The 18771-nt window shown below is 43.4% G+C and overlaps 1 protein-coding gene across 1 annotated transcript; it reads right to left on the bottom strand.

Annotated features, from left to right (window-relative positions):
• Positions 1–284: 284 nt before the first annotated feature.
• Positions 285–1112, bottom strand: IER3 (immediate early response 3). The gene has a single exon (XM_075186101.1). It carries the CDS (start codon positions 1058–1060, stop codon positions 557–559), a length of 504 nt encoding a protein of 167 aa, XP_075042202.1. The 5' UTR covers positions 1061–1112; the 3' UTR covers positions 285–556.
• Between the last annotated feature and the right edge of the window lie 17659 nt (positions 1113–18771).

Genomic DNA, 18771 nt, shown 5'->3' with positions numbered 1-18771 from the left:
GTGTTGTGCAACTTCTGGGCACAAGACCGTGAATTGCTTTGTGCAGATTTACTTTATTTCCTTCCCCAAACAAGTTATTGATATAAAAGATTATCTGAGGAGCCAGGCACCCAGCTAATAGCCACTTGTTGAATTACAAGTCCCATCATGTCCTGCCTGTGAAATGCTGGGACTTGTAGTTCTACTAAAGCTTGTAGTTTGCCCAAGCCTGGCATATTGTATTTTTCATTGCACAATCCCTTCCCCAAGGTGCTACCTATAGAAAACGTTAGTGACACAATAGATAGATTCAATATCAATTTATTTTCACAACATAATTTCATATAGATAATATAAATATTAATATATATAAATAGCAAATAGTTCATCGTATAAATAAGAGTTCAGTGCAATTGATTCAAGTGTCAGTCTTAGAACAAGTCTCTGCCAGATCCAGCAGTAGTGCATAATCCTCGTCAAGTATCCTCTGTAGTGTGGCCCCTGGGGCCCCTTCATGCTTGCGGTCCCTTTCTCCAAGGGACGGGCTGGGTTCACAGGTCAGCTGTGTGTGGGGGTCTCAGCGTTGGTGGTACAACCAGCTGAGGGTGATGTCGTTCACTGGCTGCTGGCTGTGGTTGCAGAAGACCATGGGAGGCTCTGGGAGGAGGGGTAGTAGGGCGCCGGCCTGGGACCCATGGAGGACCCCCGTTGCTGGGAGTACCAGCTCCTCGGGCACGACCTCCTCGCAGCAGATCTGCACGAACACCAGCAGGCACAGCATGTAGAACCAGCGCAGGGGGCGGTCAGTCTCGGGGGGCGGCAGGTATCTTCGCACCTTAGCCGGATACAGGACCCTGCGGGGTCGCTTCCCCTTGGCCCCGCTGTGGCCCCTCCTGAGCGGCCTCTTGGGAGGGGGGAGGACAGACTCCACATCGAAGGTGAAGATCTCCGGGGCGCTGTTTCTGGGCTGCAGGTGCGACAGTCGCAGCGGCTCGCAGTCGCTGTCGGAGTCCTGGAGTCGCAGGACGGGCAGCGCGTGTGGTCGGCGGCGCCGGGCGAGGTCTCTGGATTCCAGACACATGATCGTAGTGTGAGCGCTGAGCTGAGAGTGTGCTGCTGGCAGCCGCTGCTGGGCTTATATACACCCCGGGCCACACCCCCCGCCGCACGGACACCAATCAGCGGCGAGCTGCTGGCAACAGTTACTGACTGACAAGCTGCAGAACTGGATCTGGCGGAGTAATCAGGTCAGAGGGAAGAATGAGGATTCCAGGATCCAGTGTGACCGACAGAGGATGGGGCAGTGTCATGTATGACAGGGAGTGCAGGTCTAGAGGGGCAGTGTCATGTATGACAGGGGTGCAGGTCTAGGGGGGCAGTGTCATGTATGACAGGAGATGCAGGTATGGAGCACAATGTTTTATATATATATATATATATATATATATATATATATATATATATATATATATATATATATATACCCTGCATATAGGTATACAGGTATTGGGACACAGTATTATATATTGCTATGTACAGGTATTGGGGCACAGTATTATATATATTGCTATGTACAGGTATTGGGGCACAGTATTATATATATTGCTATGTACAGGTATTGGGGCACAGTATTATATATATTGCTATGTACAGGTATTGGGGCACAGTATTATATATTGCTATGTACAGGTATTGGGGTGCACTATTATATATTGCTATGTACAGGTATTGGGGCACACTATTATATATTGCTATGTACAGGTATTGGGGCACAGTGTATTTGAGAGCTCACCTGCACAGAAAAAATAATCCCATGTCTGCGAAGCAGGGCAGGTTATACTGTATTTTTCATTCTACAATCTATTAGTGATACAAGATGTAGCTTTAATTTCATTTATTTTATATCAGTTTATTTCCACAACATATGTATCGTTTCATAAACATAACAAAAATATTAATATATAAATAGCAAATAGTTCACACCATAAATAAGTGTTCAGACCAAGAGCAATTATACTACACTGACACAGAGGCTGCCAGTGTTGGAATCTAGGGCAGAGGGTGGTGTTTGTATCAGTGCAGCAGACATGCCCTGTGGTAATATTATACAATACCGGGCAAGTCTATGGGCATGTAGGGCTGCTGAATTTATATCACAGTATTAAATATGTTGTTATGTTTATATCGATATAAAAATATATATATTTCGATTGAACACACAGCAGATGTCCGTAATACTCCGAACAATGACTACAATGGAATGTTGACTTACAAATAAAACTCAGTAACCTGTGTAGGGTAGATAAGAGATGACTTGTATCCCCCCTATCCCTTGTAGACCTGCAAGTCTGGGCATTGGGTGTACGTACCTAGGTATTGTCACATCTACCATCCAAACTAACGTGAATAATTTATACATTTGCACCAGAAAAACATTGTTTTGCAAATTAATTCCCTTATTTATGCTGCCCCCCACCCAAAAAAAAAAACTTGGTGCCTGAGACAGCTGGTTCATTATAGGTACATCCCGACCCTGTATGCCCTATTGTTCATTGACCATTATCATCAACATCATTTATTTATATAGCGCCAACATATTCCGTAGCGCTAGCCAATATTAATTACTAACAAAACAACAGATTCACAAACGTGACTACTGATCCATGCTGGCTGGCGCAGGTCACCCAGAACACCGTAATAGCGACTGGCATGTTATCCACGCGATAAACACTCGTCAGGTGCCTCTATGGTGTGTGGTTTTTATCAGCTACCATCTCATTAACAGGCTAAGACCTCACCTACATCCTGTAATGAACTGTGCAAACAGAACCTCCGGAGTTGGCAATATTTTATAAGATTGTCCGAGGACATTGTTCCGTCACACATTGTATTATCGGCGTGAGCCGTCAGAGAACTTATGTACATTTTTGCTGTAATCACCACTAATTCACTGTTTCAGTTGCACAATGAAACTTTTTTTTTGGGGGGGGGGGGGGGTAATTTAAGTGGCAGAAACAAGTCTGCATAGGAGTATATGCGTGCACCCACTTTCTGACCAAAAACAGAGTGATATCACGCAAGAAACACTATGCTAACTTTCACTCTCCTTCCGTAACTCCAACGCAAGTGTGGAGTGTGCCGCATATTTATGAAAGGTGCATCGCAGCAGATATGGTGGATATCTGCTGCTTTGCATTCTGTTTAGTTTTTGGGAGCAGTCACCATTCAATGGTATGGTGACTGCTCCCTTCAGCAATCTAACAAGTTCCGAAAAAAAAAAAAAATTCCGGTAGCTTGTTGTGCTAATGTACGCCATTATCATAATTAAAAAAATGTCAGTGTTGCAAGCTCTGCTCCGAAGAGCACAGCTGGACAGCGCATGTGTGAAGGTATCACATGATCCCTCCCTGTCACTCACCGCTCTCTTTCTGCAACTATAGTTGCAGAGCGATCGCAGAGATGTTTGTGCGCATGCCCAGGTCTTCGAACTGCACATGTGCAATTGCAGTATGAAGAGGAACAAAGAAGACCAGGAGGAGATCCGGAGACAGCGCATTACGAAGAGGACGTGGTAAGTATTCTTTTTTTTTTTTTAGCACAGAAACAGCAGTTTATCGGAACTGCTGTTTCTCTGTTGTGTTCTTCATAAATTTGAGAAATAGTTCAATCCTTATCAATGCGATAAGGATTGAAAACTATTTTTCACTTTTTGAGAACATTGATAAATGTGCCCCTAAGTGTTCATGACTACCTCTTTGTTATACCCCAACCACACCACTGAGCAGTATGAATGGACACAGCCACTGGCCCAGCCCTATCCACAGACTTATACAGTCTGCAAAAAAAATGTCTAACTCCAAGACTGTATCACTGAGACATTGCACCTCTGCAAAACAGCCATATCCGCCGCGAAGCTTGATCTGCTCAAATTGTGCCACGGGGCGATGTAGTGTAAAAAGAAATATGATGACTCTTTGGGATGCAAGTGCACATTGCTTGTTGATTCTGTGTCGTTTCGTGACTTGTCTGTGATTTAAATCCGTGTTTTCACTCAGCCATGGGAGTAACGTCATTGTGATTGAAGTGATTTTCGTAACCTTTTTGCGTTGAGGTAAACCTTGGATCTCCTATGCAATGCTTGTATCAACACACAACAGACAGACAGCTTAGTGGGTCAATCATATCGGTCACACTCACTTTGCTGTTTCTGGAATGCAATAAAAACAATACATTTTGATTTAATCAAACTACCCAATCTGGTAATCTGCACTACAAAGACAAAACAGTGGAACAAAGAGGTGACTTTGCATGATGTAGAGGAGATTAAAGAAAATCCATCTCCTCTACTTTGTTTTCTGGTGAAACTCCCATAAAACCCAAGGATTTACCACTCGGCATTATCATTACAAAGGCTCGTTTAGGGGAAGCTGTCTGTAGTCTCCGGAACTCACTGCAAACATTTCATCTGTCTGCAAACTTTTTGGAGTAAAGGGGTGAATATTCTCTAGGTGTGCCTAGAGTATTCATGACACCGCCAGCCTTCCCCGTTACATGATCTGATTCTTTGGGGTCTATTTACTAAACTGCGGGTTTGAAAAAGTGGAGATGTTGCCTATAGCAACCAATCAGATTCTAGCTGTCATTTATTTAGTACATTCTACAAAATGACAGCTAGAATCTGAAAATAAATATACCCCTTAAGCTAGGTACACACTACACGGTTTTCGTCCAATAATCGGCTCAATCAGCCGACATACGACCGCTCGTTCAAAAGTCGGGTCAGTGTGTGCAGTGACACGATGGTCGAAAGTCTGCCCAAATGGACGATTGTCGCCTCATTTGGTCGGTCGTACCGTTAAATATTTTCGTTCCAATCTCGTTTCTGCTGTGCAGTGTGTATAAACTTCCGACCGATCCACAACAGTGAGTACGAAATTACAGTCATTGCTCACGACAACATGGCTGTAAAAAGTCGCTAAAGGGACGTCCGCTCTACCCTTTATCATCTAAAAAGAGGCTGGTGTGTATGCAGTCCATGGACCGAGCGATCGGACCATTGATCACATGTAAAATCGATCGGCATAAAAAGTTGGTGGAAAATTCTGTAGTGTGTACCCGGCTTAAGTCTTTAAAAGAAACTTTTGCAAGGAGCAAAAGTGTCAAAATTCACACGATACATTGTTTAATAACAAAGTAAAACAATAAACAACTATGTGTCAACTATAATGTGTCTTCAGAGTTACTGTATGCAGCTGTTGTATTACTAGAATTCCCAGCTGGAGTTACTAGCATCTGTCAATAATCTACAGCCTGTGGTTCATGAGTACGCAGTTCCCAGTATTACAGGAGACAGAAAGTGTTAACAGTGAAAATCTTTGACAACAACATTCCCCAGCTGCAGGAAACTGCTATTTTTAGGATGTGTGGGCTGTACCCTAAACCTAAGTGGGCTGATAAAGTGGTAAGATAAGTGAGTGGTGAAATGTGGGAATACCTGTTTTCTGCAACTTATTGTTTCTGGGTTATTAACGTGACTCTTGAAACGTCGTCTTTTTTTTTTTCTAATTGGCTTCAGGTCCTTCCGCCGTATTAATATCTGTGAATGTAATGTCACGTTTTACGAAAGCCTGTTCTTAAATAACATAGAACATGTTCAGCCACTCACATTATTGCTGTTATTTACCGCCTGCGTTGCAATAAATTATTGCATGTATTCAATTTATTTAATGCCCGCTACCAGTGATAAGTATACATTTCTAATGAGGTTTAGACATTTCCTCTGAAAAAAATTGTCTCGTAAAACACAAAGAACGAGAACAGATCATCATCACCATTTATTTATATAGCGCCACTAATTCCGCAGCGCTGTACAGAGAACTCGCTCCCATCAGTCCCTGCCCCATTGGGGCTTACAGTCTAAATCCCCTAACACACAGACAGACACACACTAGGGTCAATTTTGTTAGCAGCCAATCAACCTACCAGTATGTTTTTTTTGGAGTGTGGGAGGAAACCGGAGCACCCGGAGGAAACCCACGCAAACACGGTGAGAACATACAAACTCATTACAGATAAAGCCATGGTTGGAAAATTGAACTCATGACCCCAGTGCTGTAAGGTAGAAGTGCTAACCACTACGCTACCGTGCTGCCCATATTGAGAATTGTATTCGGCGCATGTAAAGAGAAGTGGTACTGTGCCGCTGTTGATATTTTTATAGAACAGATGTTGAGAATTGCAATCCTGATACAGAATGAGAGAAGTAGTACTGTGCGGCTGCCCATCAATAGAGACTAGAACCATTACTGAAACCTGCATCCAGGATTCAGAATGATAGAAGTAGTACTGTGCAGCTACACCTGCGTGCAGAATAAGTACTGATACTGAGAATTGCATTCATGATTCGGAACATAAAAGTGGGGTCCTGCCTCACTCATATACATAAATATAAGAGGAAATAGCAAGGGTCAACATGGGGTGGGAATACCAAGATTCGTGTCATTGAACAGCAACTAGCAACTCAATTGCCATTAATGGGAATATTTGTTTTATTTCGGAATAGTCCGTAAACCCAACATGCTTCATATTTCCCAGTTAATATTACACCTGAACCAATCACTGATTAACATGTATCGCTGATCATAATAATGTCGGAGAGGGTTAAAACACTTTTTCCTGATTCACATCTCCTACCATAAGCTTATACAGACCTGCACTTGTCTGGTATGGCTGTGTTCCTACAATGTCCAGCAGGTGGCAGTGTAGTGCTGCTTGACTGTGTGGAGAATTAAGATGTGTGATTGAGGACAGTATTATTTCATTAAACCCATGTTTTAGCTACATTTGTACAAGAAATGAAGGGAACAGCTAGGAAGTAAGATTTCCACGTCAGTAGTGTAGTGTTTCAATCCGATGGTTACAGACCAGTTGTGTGCAGTCATGCAAATTGTAACAAATTGAACTGATATCTAGCAGAGATACATTATCTGTATTGCAATGCGACGCGTTTCACCCCTATGCTTCTCACAGCCTTAACTGAGAATAGCACCACTTCCTGTGAGAACTCGGCAAATACTGACTTTCCATGTCAGCGCGTTAATTCATATTCTGACATCGTGACTAGTGGCTTGTAGCACTATCCTCTTGTCAGCCCATATTTGCAGAGAGTAGCTGGTTCAGTGGTTAAGAGCATTAGCTACCACAGGACAGTGGTGCGCGGTAATGCAGATGAGAGGAGATAGCGCATGGCCAATCAGAGGTTAGAAGCAAACTCTGGTTCTCCAGCCCATGTAGACAAATTGCTTTTCTTCTCCGTCTCGGGAAGCAATTCAGATTTTAAAATTAAAACTGTCAAAAATATGTTGTGCGTTCCAAAATTATATAATAAAAAAAGCAAGTAACATGAATTTTGGTGGCCCTTCAATGCTTTCTGTGGCCCCACCTTCCCTGACATTACTAGACTTTGTTGTATATTTTGTACTACTTTATAACAAGTGTATAGGGGTAGGGATGACCACAACTGTCTAGTTCCCCTAATGCCATCACTTAGAAACCAGGGATTTTGACTTAAGTGGCAACTTATGTTCAGTGTTGTGTCCTCTATTCTTCTGTGATGAATGGCCCCCAGGAGACCAGGTGAGTAACATTTCCCGATAGCAGACAGGACATTAAAATGCGATTTAGAGCTGAGCTTCCAGTATCTATGAATGGGTAGCGATACATATATCCACGTCCGTCCTGGCTCAGACACAGAAATATTATATAGGTGCTGTATAATGGGTAAGTCACCTAGAGCCTTAGCAACATAAGATATTTTGCTGGGAATTGCAAATGCTTCAGTTCTCCATTCCTGAGTGGCCACTTTGCTGAGAATTTGCTCTAAAGGCTTTTTTTTTTTTTTAAATAGACATTCACAAGAAACCACCTGTTGTCTAATTCACAATTACAGCTGGTGCCCAAACAATGGCTCTGCCAATCAAGGAGATGTTATCCTGGATTCTCATTACACACCTGTGTAGGGGATAAGCGGGCGGGAGGGAGGGGGTGGGCACACCCGAGAGCTAGGGGGTAACTACAAATTATGGGGCTTGTCCAAATTAAATCCACCTGTTGAAGTATTCTTTCTAGCTCAGCAATGCACTAGTGATATTTATTCTTATTATCACGTAATCTTTGCACCATTACAGTATACCCGTCACCTCTACGGCGTAGGGATAGCCATTTCCCTTGGCTGTACCAATAAATCCGCTTATCACGTCACTAGAAACTAGTGATGTCAGTGTAGAGATGCCCCAAACCAGTGTTTGCAACTATTGCCGGAGCAGCCATGCGGCTAATACGGGGCCAGACAGGGAGGGGCCCATACAATACGTGTCCTGCCGCTCCGAGGGCTCCGCTTCCTCTGGTGAGTATGCGCGAGGGACGGCGTTTTCACAGCGAAGACTCTTGAGCTTTTCGTTCTACATGTGGAAGATATTTAAATTTTGGTTTGACCAACTTTGCACTGTGTATTTATAACTGCTAAGCTGCCGACGCGACTTCTCGTCTTAGCAGCTCCCAGGGAAAAGGCGTTAATATAAACTATAAATTAAAATCTATGGGCTAGATTTACTAAACTGCGGCGTTGAAAAAGTGGAGATGTTGCCTGTAGCAACCAATCAGATTCTAGCTGTCTTTTATTTAGAACATTCTACAATATGACAGCTAGAATCTGATTGGTTGCTATCGGCAACATCTCCACTTCTTCAAACCCGCAGTTTAGTAAATATACCCCATAGGGGTTCAATCGTGTTTGAGTTGGACCGAATATGCTTGAGCTTTAATGGCTACAATTTATAGTATTTTTTTTTTTTTTTAAAGAACTTTGTTTTCAGAAGAAAACAAAAACGCAATAGGTGCCAGAAATCAAGATAATAGCAAATGGCAATTTTATAGTTTTTTTAAAGCTTTTTTTAATGCAAACATATTGGACATTACTGTGTATGAGGCGATTCCCTGCAAGTCGTGTCATTATGGCCCCTCCCCCCACCGATCATTTGTATAGTGAAATTGCGCAGCTGGGCCACGATGACACAAATTGCGTCATCCCGCCACTCCCACTTGCCTCTTGACCTCCCCTCCATGTCCCAAAAATATACAAGTGGGATACAATGTCGCCATTTACGCTCAAACCTGTTTTCCTTGGTAGAATGTTTTGGTTTCTCTGAAGTTTTAGAATTTACCGCAATTCTTAAATTTAAAACCAGCCCAACCCAGCACTTTGGAGAACAATTTCTGTGCCTCGGTAAAGCGTGCCTCGTGCCTCACGGCTCCCAGAGAATTGATAGGTTACATTCTAATGCCCACAGAGGGGCTGGGTGTAACTGGTTAATCCCCTTCGAAATAAAGTGACATTATATAACTGTATACAGAGTGGCAGGAGGGGGTTAAAAAAAAATTCTGTGAAATTAGCCACGCCCCCAGTGAAAACAGGCCACGCCTCCATATAGCTGTCCCGCCCCCAATGCACAGACCCAGGACCACCTCACTGAGTTTTATGAGTGTTTAGGAGAAGTGAGAAGGAGCAGGAAATAAAAGATGAATTATGTCCAAGTTTTCCGAGAAGCCGGCATAAGTTTGGCTGAGATAATACGGTTCACTCTCCAAATGAGTAACTGTCTGCAACATGAGGTGAACTACAGATCAATCATTGTACTACAGGAATTTCCGCAATTGTGTATTGATGATTTTGCCTGTACTCACATGGGTAGTGATTTAAACTTTCCCATTTAGCGCAGTTAAATCAGTTTTTATATATAATACGTGAATAGATTCACATTTCAAATAGCATTTTATTTTTTTTACTCAGAGGTTTATGCACATCATCGCTTTATGCACATCATCGCTTTTTTGTTTGGGAAGCTGGAGAGCACCGATGAAGCGCTGCTCTGCCCTCCAAACACACATCATCATCACCATTTATTTATATAGCGCCACTAACTCCGCAGCGCTGTACAGAGAACTCACTCACATCAGTCCCTGCCCCATTGGGGCTTACAGTCTAAATTCCCTAACACACACACAGACACACACACAGAGACAGAGACAGAGACTAGGGTCAATTTTGTTAGCAGCCAATTAACCTACTAGTATGTTTTTGGAGTGTGGGAGGAAACCAGAGCGCCCGGAGGAAACCCACGCAAACACGGGGAGAACATACAAACTCCTCACAGATAAGGCCATGGTCGGGAATTGAACTCATGACCCCAGCGCTGTGAGGCAGAAGTGATAACCACTGAGCCACGTGGCACCCACTTACTGCTGTACTGCTATGCACAGGAGCGGGACATACCTCCAAACTTTCCCTCCGCAGGGCAAATGTCCGGGGTCTGGGAAAATGGCTTAAAAGTTTATTTGTACAAGATTTCGTAACAACTTCGCTCATCTCTACTCTCTCTGTTTCAGAAGCAAAGATTAAAGCAGTCCGGCATGTAGGGGACATGGCTCAACTCCAGACTGATCTGTGTTTTCTCTCCGTGGCTTCCTTGGTAGTTGACAGCAACCCCGTCTGTGCAAACGCCTAATGAACAAAGGAAGGCGTCTGGCAGCGAGCATAGCGCACTGTGACCCAGAAGCCGAGTTAGAACATTGGCACATAGTGTGTGTATACAGATATAGGATATAATATGAACTAATACCTCGGGGTAAATGTATCAAGCTGAGCGTTTTCCAGCGGGTTTGAAAAAACTAGAGATGAGCGCACTCGGATATCTGAAATCCGAGCCCACCCGAACGTTGCCGAGATCCGGGTATTCCCGCCAATTGCAAAACTGAAACCGAGGCTCTGAGTCATAATCCCGCTGTCGGATCTCGCGATACTCGGATCCTATAAATTCCCCGCTAGCCGCCGCCATCTTCACTCGGGCATTGATCAGGGTAGAGGGAGGTTGTGTTAGGTGGTCCTCTGTCCTGCTATATCTCGTGCTGTGCTGTGCTGGGAAATAACAATGCCCTTAGAAGGACACAGCACAGCACGATTTTTTTTTAAAAAAGTTATAAAAAAATAATTATAAAAAAAAGAAATTAAAAAAAAATATCCAAAAACAATCCTGCAGTATAAGTCCATTGGTACTGCAATATTACAAAGTTCACTGATTCTGCAGAATAGACTGGGAATTAGTGGAAATGATTGTTATTGAATGTTATTGAGGTTAATAATAGCGTAGGAGTGAAAATAAACCAATAAACTTGATTTTAACACTTTTTATGTTTTTTTCAAAAAAAATCCGAACCAAAACCTTTCGTCAGGTGTTTTGCGAAACAAATCCAAACCCAAAACCTCAAGCAAATCCGAATCCAAAACCTCAAGCAAATCCGAATCCAAAACACGAGACACCCAAAGTGGCCGGTGCACATCCCTAGAAAAAACCAATCTGATTCCAGTTATCATTTATTTAGTACATTCTACAAAATGACAGCTAGAATCTGATTGGTTGCTATAGGCAACATCTCCACTTTTCAAACCCGCCGGAAAACTCTCAGCTTGATACATTTATCCCCTCGTGTTTTCATTTTGCTAGATACATGCAAATATGCAGTGTTATAGATAAACACTGACAACAACTGTCTTTTTGTTTTGTATACCTATATGGGCATTTATATTGCCACACAGCTGGTACCACATATAACATGGTATATACCGAGCGCAGGCTTATTTCTTCTGTGGTTTTGTCTCAATATATTGCCTTATTGTCATAGCAGCTGTCCTTCAAGTCTATTTAAGGCTCATTTGGGTGTGGCTCACAACCCAGCCCTTGCTAGATGTAAGTCCCTATACCCGGGAGGTGAGTGCATCTGATTTTAACTGCATTTTAATGGTGTTTGAAGCATATAGGTCAGTGTTGGACCTGAGTATAATGACGCTGGGATGCAGGCTTAAATGTTTTGATCAAAATTATGAACCAATAAATCATGTTTTCATCTTGCTAGATACACACAGTTGCAGTGTTAAGGATAAGTGCTGACAACTGTCTTTTTTTATTGGAAAGACCTTTACTGCTGTTAGTTCAGGGTTGTATTTAGCTATTGGGGGTGGGGGGTGGGGGGGGGCAATTTTTTTGCCTTGCTCAGCGGAAGGAGTCCGTGTCCAAATCTGCCTTTGGAAATCTTCGCACATACACGGGACAGAAATGTGTATTTTACAACATAAAATCGGACGTCCGTCCCACTGAGACCTATGTTAGTTACCAGCCCCCGGGTTGCCCGTACACTAACCTCTGCCCTGTACAGACTGTACTGCCAGGTCATGCATCCCCAGGGATTGCTGTAACCACAAGAGAGCGGAGAAAGTTTCCTTTTAATTTACATAAATATTTCCTGCATTGTATTGCAATACTCGTTGCATTTCCCGGTGTTTTCCCCCCAAGTGTTTTACATTAATATGTTATCAGCACTTAGTGTTTACTGAGAATTGTGGTTTGTTTAAGTTCGGCTCACTTGTACTGACATTTGTCTGCATAGTGGTTCCAGGTTCGTGGCCCCTAGTGAAAGCGACAAAGAGATGATAGTGGATTCTCGCACCTTTCTCAGGTGTTGACAGCATTTTGTTGTGTACTAATTTTATTTTGTCTTCCTTGTTTTATGTTTGTCCTGTTTTCCCTATCGTACTGCGCTGCGGAGCACGGTGGTGCTTTACAAATCTACGATAATAATAATACTAATTATGTTTTGTTTTTCTTTATGCCGGGGTGATCATAGTTTAAAATGATTGATTGCCCTTGATTTAAAGGGTAGGTTAGTTTTGGATGGGATTAAATAAGTTTACCAAGACAATAGGGCTCATTTAGAGCATATATAGTTATCACTGCGATACAGAATTACTTATCAGTTTACCGTTATTTTGTTGCTGGAGTAGCTAAATGATACACTGCTGCCATGGCAAAAAAATTGCGCAGGGCATTAAGGGTTACTTATCGCTCTGCACCCCCCGTGTTCTGCTCTACGGAGCAGGCGCAATGGAACTTGAAGCCTGTGAAACAGCGGTAGAGGGGTTATTGTCATCTAACAATGTTTTCGCTGGTGGTGATGTATATGAAGCAAAAAAAAAAAATCCTATCGCCATGTCACAAATAAAGGCCAATTTATTTGCCCACTCTCCTGGAATTTCCGTAAGACTCCCAAATTCCGGGTACCTCTCCTGGAGTCCCGCAAGAGCAGGCTGTCCGCAAGCACCCTGCTCACTCACTAGCAAAGTGGGTAGTTCCACAATGACGCAGTTTGTAGCGCATCGCGCAATTTTGGCACCGCAACGCAATGACGCCATTGAGCCATCTTGTCATGGGGGCTAAATGACGCAATACGCTGCACCACGCCCCCCTCCGTACTAGCAGCTTGACCCGCCCTCCGGGATCTCCCAGAGAGAAGAGTCAGAAAGTTGGCAACTAAACCCTTGTGTGCTCTCCCCAAATATTTGATGGGTGCAACAAAGTAAATCTTTGATGGAGGTCTCTAGGGAGGTGCGTCCCTGCCCTCACGCTTCACTCTCCTCGCCTACTCACATTCGGATGCCTCTTATTCCTCTGCTGCGACGCTAAGCGCTTCTCTTCCTGCTCAGAGACTACTTAACTGAGAATTCTGGTTCCCTTCTCCTCTTAGCAGAATTTAATTTAAGAATGGTGGCTCATGCCGACTGGGACTTCAAATTCTTTGCAGTGTCATTAGGAAGCTCCTGAAGATAAATCGATGGATAGAGAATCAGAATTAGACAGCTCAGCCGGATTCAGAGTAAGACGTACCTCCGTATGCGTAGTGTATCTTTGCATTTTGTCGCACTGAGCGCGCTCTGAAAGTGACCTTACGCAACTGCGGCTATTCAGACCTGCGCCTTTTTGCCATTTAGGACTGCTTACGCCTTAAGAGACGTGACGGAGAAGGGAAGGGGTGTCCTAACGTAGGCGGTGTACAGTCAGGGAGTGTTTGAGCAACTGCGTATAGGTTCAGACTGGGGCGTAGTCGCAGATACGGCTGGAAAAGCGTTTTTATTTGTGGGTGGTCTAAGTAGCGGATGATGATGATGGTGAACACCGGAACTAGCGAACCGCTTGTAATTAGAGGTTTGCGAATGATTCGTAGACGCTCATTGAGACTAGATTAGGATCTGCCAAGCGTGTCGTTGAGACGTTGTTCCTGCTAAATAATTGAGGTTTATATAATGCTTGAGAGCAATTGCAATCGTAAGATATAAAATAAAAGGTTTCTGTAGACGTTTGACCTAAGTGTCTAAAGGGTTTTGTCTGTTGTCCAACCTTCAGACCTGGTGACCTCTTCAGCAAACATAGACATACTCTTGCCTGCTACTTTTTCGATCGCCGTTTACGCTCATGTTCCACTCTTGAGCTTCGGAAATGAGGCCAAGGGCTAGATTTACTAAACTGCGGGTTTGGAAAAGTGGAGATGTTGCCTATAGCAACCAATCAGATTCTAGCTGTCATTTACTTAGTGCATTCTACAACATGACAGCTAGAATCTGATTGGTTGCTATAGGCAACATCTCCACTCTTTCAAACCCGCAGTTTAGTAAATATACCCCCAAGTGTCGTTTAGCCAGGTCGTCTTGGTCACCGTGAGACACACAGACGACGGCTTCTCTTTCAGTCACGGACAACGTGACATCAGGCCGCTGGTGATCACTATATAACATCACGCTACTCACGAAGGAAAGTCTAACCTTATCCCTGGTGACGTGATTCAGTTCTCAGGTATTCAGCTCTGTCTACACTTCACAGCTCAATGTTTCTGTTGCGGTTTGTTTGAAGGTACCAAACAGATGTGAAGTGAGTTAAACTCTCTGTCACCCAGAGATCTTCTTCACTCAGCTCCTGACTAAAGCATTAACTTTATTACGTTACTTCCGTGAGCGGATTACGATGAAGTGATGGAAATACTGTGATACTGAAGGGAAAGATGAGGTCTAGCGCGTATTGTTCCCATAAATAGATCTATAATATTAAGGAAAATGAAAAAGCTGAACAAATCCTATCTAAATATTTCCCCACTAGTTCTGAGTAGATCAGATTCACTATATAGTGATGCTTATTGTAATACGCTGTAAATAGGAGACAAATTTATGTCACCCCTACGGTTAACATTTGCAGAGACAAGAATAATGTTTCATCCCGCTTCAGATTACAGCTAATTTGGCAAATTAAAATCATGACGGACGCCAAGCACTTTTGTAGACTGTACTATTAGCTAGTGATTAAACCACAGGCTCCGATTCACATTCATTCAGTGCTGAGCAACATTTTCTAAACTGTTCCGCAAAATATTCACTGTGTTCCCTATTTGGCTGGGAATTTTGTTGGGGTTTTTTGTAGTGGAATTTGGCCTAACGTGTTGCCGATACTATCCCAAACACATGAGACAGTAGAATGAATTGGTTATTGTCACCCTAGTTCTGTTCATAGACTCTAAATGCCGTGTAATGCAAATACCGCGCAGAACAGTTCGTTCCCTTCACGTTCTCTGCTGCCAGGTATACCCGCTGTTGCCAGGTATACCCGCTGCTGCCAAGTATACCCGCTGCTGCCAAACCTCTATAAATATTGAAATGTGTCCTGGGGGCGTTCAACCGATTTACTAATGGCAGCAAGGCTGATACTTTGTGGTTTATGAAACCTTCTAAATTCTAATCAGAATCTAGCTCTAATGTTCTAGAATGTACTGGATAAATGATAGCTAGAATCTGATTGGTTGCTATGGGCAACGCCTTAGCTTTTCCTTATTGCAAAGTTTGATAAATCTACCCCTAGTGCTTTTGTCAAGGCTTTAATTACACTGAGATTAAATGTGTAAGGTCTGTGTCTGGGGCTAAAACTGGGTACACGCTATAGAAAATGACTTCAGGTGCAATTTCTGTAATGACTTTACCAACGTCTGAAAGTCCCGGTGATCATGCCGATTCCTGTGTACACACCTACACACTTTACTGTCACATCTGTGCTCTTCATCTCTCATAACCATCTGCTGAAAAGATTGTGACTCTGTAAACTCTACGGAGATCTGCCTACATTCGTAGTGGTTAGTGCGTACACACTGCCACATTTGCCCGACATCGTTTCATCGTTGATGGTGATTTGTAGGACGTTTCAGACGATATGATGTGCATTGGTACAGTAAAACATGTTCATGGGAGCGTACACACTTATGCCATATCTTACCAAATGGTTGTTTTGTTTATCCTACGATCTGCATGATAATTGGTTGAAAAATCTGTAGTATGTACTCAGTTTATTAACACGCCACTGAAAAGCAAAACAAACTTGTCTATTTAAATTTGTTTCTCTTTGAAAAATAAATGTTTCAAAAACAACAAACTGAACAAATAAACGTTACAGATGACGTTTTTAAACCCTTAAAACTTTGTTTTAAACAATCTTTTATAAACATTTTTGAGAGGGTTGTGAATGGATTCATTGACGTTGGACCTGTTGACTCAGTGTTGAGAATTGTTTGGTGAACGGGAGCAGCACGGATTGGCTCATACCTTGTGTGTTATAAGTTGACACAAGATATCAGACTTGTGCCTGTACAGCGGAGGATAAAATGATTGGCAGCTCCTGCCATCCCTTTAGCTTCTGGTTTATGGTCAGACACCACTTCCCTGGAGCTGGCCGCAAACAGTGAGATTTGATCAACCAATGGGGTCATTGTCCACTGATTTGGTCTGCCAGTGCCTGATTGGGCCACCATTCTACCCAATCAAAATCCAGATATTGATCCAGAAGGTCGGGCAATGGTCACATCAGTGTGCATGCGTGTGTTTATCATACTGTACTCTATACACGATCATGTAACCTGTGACTGTCTAGCTGTGGTGGAACTACAAGACCCAGCATGCTCTGTCAGCAGCCAAAGGTAATCCTGCAGTACATTCCTACTCAACCTGTGACTATCCAGTGTCTGTGGAAGTCCTAGCAGGGCATGATGGGACTTGTAGTTTCACCACAGCGGGACAAGACTGCTGCTCTTTACGAATGGCTACCTCTGCAATACCTCACATGACCCCACGGTGTCATGAATGCGGTCTTGTTGTGGCCCATTTACTAGTGATCACCCTTTGGGTCTAAAGTTTCCAGCCCCGCTGCTGTGTTTAAATGCATGAAGCATTATCTTTTTATCACAAATCCTCAGTGTCCCCATTTCTTTGTGTAATTGTAGTTCCATTCCAAATCGATGTCGCTCAAATGTGAATGGTTTTCGCACACCTGGTTTTGCGTTTCAGTAAACTGGAGGTGCTGGTCAGTAATGGCTTAATATCTTATGGCAGCACGGTGGCTCAATGGTTAGCACTTCTGCCTTACAGCACTGGGCTCATGAGTTCATTTCCCGACCATGGCCTTATCTGTGTGGAGTTTGTATGTTCCCCCCGTGTTTGCGTGGGTTTCCTCCGAGTGCTCTGGTTTCCTCCCACACTCCAAAAAACATATTGGTAGGTTAATTGGCTGCTATCAAATTGACCCTAGTCTGTCTGTGTCTGTGTGTATGTTAGGGGATTTAGACTGTAAGCCCCAATGTGGCAGGGACTAATGTGAGTGAGTTCTCTGTACAGCGCTGCGGAATCAGTGGCGCTATATAAATAAATGGTGATGATGATGAACCTACGAGTGACAGTAGCCCCTTGATTACTAAAACACATTGAACGCCCCAGGAGGTCTCTTAGGAGGCTGGTAGAGGGGTGTGTGGCATCGCACGGAGGAGAATGATATCTTTGCACAGCGTAATGTAAATGACAGTGAAACATAACTGTAAAATGCATCATCCATACAAACAGTCTATAGGCTCCTCCGCCCGTCTGAGAAGAGACCGAAACACCCAAAATGACTCATATAGAGGCCTATTGAATAGTGCAATGTAAGGAGCATCAATGAGCTGTAGGACATAACTCATACTTACCAACTTTCTGTTGGTGAAATCCGGGAGCCTGCAGAGGAGGTGGGCGTGACGGGGGGGGCGGGGCTCCAAGTGACGTCATTTTGGACCTGCCCCCATGACGTGATGACGCAAAATGCGTCATTTGACAGCGGGGGGCGGGGCCAAACGCCGCGATTCACCGGGAATCGCGGCGTTTGGGACTTAATTCTGCCCACTTCACTAGGAAGTGGGCAGAATTATCCAGATGCGGGGGATTGCCACACTCGCCCGGGAGCCCGGGAGACTCTCGCAAAATGCGGGAGTCTCCCGGATATTTCGGGAGAGTTGGCAAGTCTGACATAACTGGTTGCAATGGCAGTGGTGGGGGGGCCTATAATGAGGTAAAGTGAAGCAGTTCGGGGTGCTGCAAGATGTCGGGGGGAATTAATTAGCTATAGTGTGACTCTTAACACCAGTCCCGGCCAACCTATGGATCTCTAGTTTGTGAAACTACAAGTCCCAGCATGCCCTGCCAGCTATCAGCTGGCTATCTACTGGCAAAGCATGCTGGGGCTTGTAGTTTCACAACGCCTGGAGAGCCACGGGTTAGCCAGGCCTGCTTTAATTATACCATACTATTACATAAATCTCATATAGGCTTTTTTTTTATTAATTCTTTATTATTTTTATTTTTTAAATAACATGATACAAGGAGCAATCGTGTGCTTTAACCCACAGCAACCAATCAGCTTTCTCAGTCTAAAGTATTCAGGATATTAAAGCTGGAACGTGATTGGTCGCTATGGGTTACAGCACAACACTTTTCATTTCACTATGTTATAATAATAACTTACTTAATAATATGCAAACATGTAGAGAACACAGCTTGTCATAGACCAATGA

The sequence above is a fragment of the Mixophyes fleayi genome, chromosome 9 (genome assembly GCF_038048845.1).
Source record: "Mixophyes fleayi isolate aMixFle1 chromosome 9, aMixFle1.hap1, whole genome shotgun sequence".
Classification (NCBI taxonomy): domain Eukaryota; kingdom Metazoa; phylum Chordata; class Amphibia; order Anura; family Limnodynastidae; genus Mixophyes; species Mixophyes fleayi.
The sequence above is the reverse complement of the archived record's forward strand: the minus strand, read 5'-3'. Positions and strand labels throughout refer to the sequence as shown.